This window comes from Gavialis gangeticus, unplaced genomic scaffold, assembly GCF_001723915.1.
Source record: "Gavialis gangeticus isolate Ggan-Ray unplaced genomic scaffold, GavGan_comp1, whole genome shotgun sequence".
NCBI classification, from domain to species: Eukaryota; Metazoa; Chordata; order Crocodylia; family Gavialidae; genus Gavialis; species Gavialis gangeticus.
The window spans coordinates 58,733,455-58,739,267 of NW_017729024.1; the positions used below are offsets into that span (position 1 = coordinate 58,733,455).

General features: G+C 44.5%; 1 protein-coding gene across 2 annotated transcripts in view; it reads left to right on the forward strand.

Moving 5' to 3' along the window:
* The window catches only part of LOC109297408 (neuronal acetylcholine receptor subunit alpha-7-like), a 201,686-nt gene extending 195,873 nt beyond the window's left edge, over positions 1 to 5,813 (forward strand). For both annotated transcript variants that reach the window (XM_019517137.1, XM_019517138.1), the window contains one exon: positions 4,184 to 5,813. In XM_019517137.1, the coding sequence (XP_019372682.1) occupies positions 4,184 to 4,705 (522 nt within the window). In that variant the 3' untranslated portion in view covers positions 4,706 to 5,813. The remainder of the gene's footprint in view (positions 1 to 4,183) is intronic.

The window sequence follows — 5,813 nt, forward strand, 5'->3', positions numbered from 1 at the left end:
AACATCGGAGCCTGAGCTCCCCACTTGGATACTTTGCCTCTGTGCACTACTTCCAAGCACTGTGTCCTACCCTCTCAGGCTCCTGTCTCTGCCCCTCCTGAGCTTCAGGCCTCTGGCCCTGTTCTTTGGGCTCCCTTGTCCTATATTTTTGGGCTATGGGTCTACTGACCCCCTCGGTCTCTGGTAATAGTCCCTGTCTCTTAGTCTCCCTAGACTTTGGCCCACTTCTAGGACAGGTGAGACCACAGCCATCCTGGCCTCCTTGCTTCCCAGTTCTTTGGTTCTCTGCTCTCTCATGCTCCTCCCCAGGCTACAGCCTCTCTAGCCATATTTCCCAGACCCCTGTATTCCCAGGCCTGTTTTTGCTCCCACTGACCTATGGGCTCACCAGCCCTTGCTCACAGGTCTCTCCATTCCTAGGCCTGTTGGGACCTCCTCCATCCCTTAGTCCCAGCCACAAACCTCCAGAGTTGTTTACCCCAGCTCAGATGTTACCTAGGAGCCCGCCTGCCCAGGAGCTCCTCTCTCCATGGCCCTCAGAGCTAGGCTGCCTGAATGGCTCAGGCCCTGGGTTTATATGCTTCAAGCCCAGCCCCCTTCTGGTCAGGTGACACTCTTATTTGTCCCTGCCAAACCTGCAGGCTGCTTCTCATGTGGCCTCTTCCCCTGTTAAAGTGACAGGCGTGTTAATGGGCCTGTCACACCTACGTTGTTTACATATGGAGGACTTGAATTAATTCTCCCCTCCTATTTCCTTTAGCACCTTAAAGAAGCATCCTGTACCCTTCACCTTGGAATACAATCACCAACAGACCCATAAAACTGCATCTAACATTTATGAAGTTAATAAAAAAATCTTTTACTATTCCATGATTTCAGGGCATTGTACCTCTCACAAGGGCATTTCATACCATTGTACTGTAACCTCCTAAATCAGTGGCTCCCAATCTCGGGTTGCAACCCAAATCAGGATTGTGGGGGGTCCACCCCTCACCCCATCTCTCCCACCTCCGGGGCTCTCCCAGCACACGGTCCATGTGGCTCTTGCCGCTGCTGCCCCCTGTGATCCCAGCCCAGGCTCTTCTGGCACTGCCAGGCATGAGTGAGTTGGTGGCAGGGGCAGGAGTCGTGACCTGGATTTAGGATCACAGAAACAAAAAGCTTGGGAGCCACTGTTCTAAATGGTGGTAAGAGCTGTGTAGGTTCAAGTAAGTTTGCATCAGTTTAGTCGTCTGTTATTTGGGGACTGTTTTTCTACAACCACAATGAAAAATGCAAATGGTTTCTTACCTTTTAGAAGTGACTTTCACAGGTTCTCCATAAAGGGCAATCCATTCCTGAACACATATTCTCTGAAGGAATAATCTAGACATTTTACAGATACAGCAGTTAATTGATTTACCTTGCTGTGGTTACAGCAATCTGTACCAACCAACAGAATTCCTGTCTGCCAAGGGTTCAGATAAGAGCTCTAGAGATTAATTTGAGGGGGAAAATAAGGTACATCCTCTTGTATTAATTCATTTCACAGTCTTGACAACAATCGTATACACAGTAGACTCTCATATTCAGGTTAGACAGTTATCATGGACCGTATACCAGAGTATGAGAAAATAACACCTGTGTTTGTGCCATTTCCCCTGAAACAGGTTTAGATTTTGAACTGTTTTTAATGTATTTCCCTTTTTTAATAAATAATGCCTGTGGTGGGTTTTCTTTTTAACTCCTTGTGAAAGGATTAAAAAGGCTTTCAATTAACACAATGGCCACATCTAGATGAGCACGGACGTGCGGTATGTGGTGTCACTGACCTGCCTGCACACACTGCACATGCAGGCGTGCCCCACGCTGCTACCTGGCAGCACGGGGTAGGGGTGGGGTTGATCCCAGAAGATCCCAGAGTAAAAAAAAACCACAACAAAAAAAAAAAGCAGGGTGGTGCATTTGGCAGCAGCTCATGCTGCCCAAAACCAGAGCCTCGCTGGCTAGAGCCACGCTCCAGCTGAGGGCCAGGCTGCCAGCTGCAGGAGCACTGGGGCTGCAGCTCCCTGAGGCCCCCAGGGCTTCAGGTAAGGCTGCTGGGGTCAGCACAAAGTGTGCCACGGCTACTTATCCCTGGGGAAACAAACATTTCCACTTGTGTGGAGGCAGCTAATGAATTTTAGAAGACAGTAAAAAAATTGCCTGTTGGAAAAGTTTTAGGCCAGGCTTCTCAACCTTTTTTGGACTCAAGACACACCTTGTTACAGTAGAGGGACCCATTTTTAGACTCAAGGCACCTCTTTAGAATATGCCAGACCTTAGCTTTCACTTTTTTTACTACAAAAAAATAACAGACTAATTGTTCTGTGGCAAAGAACTCAGAAAGACCACAACAGGTCAGAATATGCTTGACACTGAGAGCATCTATATGTTCTATTGTGCTATAGGCTTACTGCACAGTATTTTACTTCCCAGGGGCATGACTACACGTGCACCCTGTTGGGAGAAAAATCTGCTCCCTGCTCTGCCCTCCTTTCATCAGCCAGGATGAGTTCCAGGCTCCCCCGGGCGTATGGGGCTAATCCCCATGTGCACAGGGCCAGGAAAGCTCTGCCAGCTGCAGCGGCAGCTGTCTCCTGGCCCTGTGCACATTAGCGACTCCATCCTGATGCTGATTGACTCCTGGCGGGAGCCAGTAGCTGAGCAGCACCAGGACTAGGCCCCCTGCTGGTGTGGTTGACTGGAAGCAAATTTTATCCTGGTCAGCATCTACATGAGCACTACTGCACAGTAACTAATGTGCAGGTAATCTAATACCTGTATTTACAGGCACTAGCTAACTGTGCAGTAGACTAATTTACATGGTTACATGGTGATGCTTTACTGTGCAGTTGATTAGTATACTGAGCAGTAAAGCATCTCATGTAGACGTGCCCACTGTGGACTCCTATTTGAAGTCTCTTGGTTTATCTCATGAATGATGTGCAGCTGTTTGCACACCTAATATTGAGCCGCACCTTGTGGCACCCTGGTTGAGAATCACTGCTCTAAGCAGCCTGAGTCAGAAACCTTTTACAACAAGCATTTTCATTACTTCCCAAAATCTTTTAGGCATAACATCTCGTTGGTAGTTGTGAACATCATTGATTCTTTCTGCCCACCGTGGAATGCTTCCCAAAAAGCATGAGAATTGCTTTGTAGACTAAATTTTGTCTCATGCTCTCAAAACAGACGGAACTTTTGGTAGAAATATATTTCCTCCCTGTCACAAAAAGACCAAACTGCCCCTTTCAGAGGGGAAGGGGAAAGCTGTTCCTCAGGACACCCCAAGAAGCAGTCTTATTTGATTTCCTTCTCCTGAAAGGACCCCCAGCAGCCAGCCCTAGCATGGATTCACAAGGAGCCAGCCTCTGGCTTTGGGACCCTGGCTTTTCTTAGTCCCTAGCTTCCCCTGTGACCTGTAGCACCCCCATCTCTGAGGCTCCTTTTTGGTCAGCTCCTGGGAAGAAGAGGGTGCTTTTTTTTCTTTTAAAGAGGGGTGTCAGGATGCCGATTGTCTTCAACACAGCAAAACAGGCTGATCCAAAACAGTTCTCATTGTGCCATTTCAGTTCCCTCTGTCCTCACCCTGACTTTACTCTGTCCTCCCTGGGACCATTCCTTTACTCCAGTCCACGCCAGGACCTTCCCCCAGCCTCTCCTGGGACCTTTTTTCCCTGTCCTACCTTTGAACAATGATACAATGAAGCATTATGTCATAGGGAACCAATCCAAGAACAGTCTCTGGGCCCTGTTGTCTGGCCCAGACTGCCATCTGGCGCCAAGGTGAAAAGGGCATATTGATGTCCTACTTAGGGAACTGGACTCAGTAACATATGCCCCTCGCCCCACCACCTTCCAGTGTTCCCAACCAGAACTGCAGGCTGGGACTTAGCCCACTTACCTTATTTCCTCGTACTACCCACCCCCACCCCAGAAAAACCAAACATTTTCAGAAAGAGATCATGCATGAAACATTTCACTTTGAGAGGCAAGTTTGAAAAAGGACAAAACAAGCAAAAATACTTCTTTCAATGTAATGCTCAGTTACCATAGCTATAGCTGCTATTACCTCCATCTGCTAATGTGCAGTGTGTTGGGACCACTTACAGAATAGGATTGTACTTTATCTATATTATCGTCATTTCTTGCTGTGTTTCAGGTTCGTGTTGTTCTGCTGAACTGGTGTGCTTGGTTTTTAAGAATGAGAAAACCTGGAGAAAACATAAAGCCCCTCTCTTGCAAGTACAGCTACTACAAGCAAGATTCAGGCATTAGCAGTGTTGAGATGAACGTTTTACCTGGGCACCAATCTAGCAATGGCAACATAATCTACAGCTATCATGCCATGGAAAATCCTTGCTGCCCACAAAACAGTGATTTAGGAGGCAAGTATGGAAAGGTCACTTGCTCCTCCCCAGAAGATATTGAGCTTGTTCAAAAGAGGGCTTTAATGGATACTATCCCAGTGATTGTCAAAATCCTGGAAGAAGTCCAGTTCATTGCAATGCGCTTCAGAAAACAAGATGAGGGTGAAGAAATATGTAGTGAGTGGAAGTTTGCAGCTGCTGTTATAGACAGATTATGCTTGGTTGCATTTTCATTGTTTGCAATCATCTGCACATTTACAGTACTAATGTCTGCTCCAAATTTCATAGAAGCTGTTTCAAAGGATTTTACATAAAGCTCTGAGATGAACACAGTGAAAGAAATGCCATTTCCAAATAAGCGTTGCCATTAACTTTGTTAAATGAAGTAATTTGAAACAGAGAAATGTACTTTTATGAGCTAACTTGCGTAGAAGGAAGTTGAAATTAGTTTCAGAAGCTGATTATCCCTAATGGTAGTGATTGTAATTACTGAATAATATAAAACACTGGGCTCTGTTATTTATTTCTTAGACTGTGTCTACCTGTAATAATGTCATAATCTGTGACAACTGAGATAGTTGAGAACCTAAACTACAGTATATTTGTTACAACTTTACACTAGTGTGTGTGTGCTGCTAAGAAAACACTAGTAGAAATTTAGCTACTCTTTAACAGCTACTTTGACAAATCACTCAGATTAACCTGTTCTTTAGTAAACTGTCATTTTTGGTATCTTTACATTTTAGCATCTTTGTTTATTATGGCTGTGCTGTGCATTTCTCAGATTGGCAGTGATCACTCTGCATTCTGGTATCTCTGTATAATGCCTTTAGTGAAATAAATTACAATTGTGTTAGCTTTTACTAATTCTGTGACTAATTTTTTTTCCCCAGTAAATATGTTGACATAATGTACTTTCGCTAAGATTTTAAAGTATTTTTTTATATGCATGTAAGATTGGTTGTTAAGAGAAAACAGAAAATTTAGTACCCATTCAGGCAAGTGCATAGATTCTAAATGAGCCTGCCTCAGCCTCCTCTTGCTGTTTAGCTATTGCTGTGGTGCTTTGTGCTTAAGTTGAAACATCTCTAATGATTTTGAATTACAGCTGCCATTTAAATACAACTTCAGTAAAGTCCATGGGAGGAATGCCACTTATTTCAGTTGGAGGCCAGGGCTTCACTGTTAGAATTCACAGGTTTGTCTTGCAGTGCTGTATCTTTATTTTTTGCTGAGTTCTGTATGATTTACTTTCAAACATGGCCACAGCAGTCTTGTTAAAAGAACTGTGTAAAAGGACAATTTATTTTTTGTTAGCTACACTTTGACATAGCCTACTTTTGCATTTACATGTACCAATTTGCTGTTATTAACTATTATAATGCAACGTTTAAACATTAATAAAGAGTAATTGTTAAATCA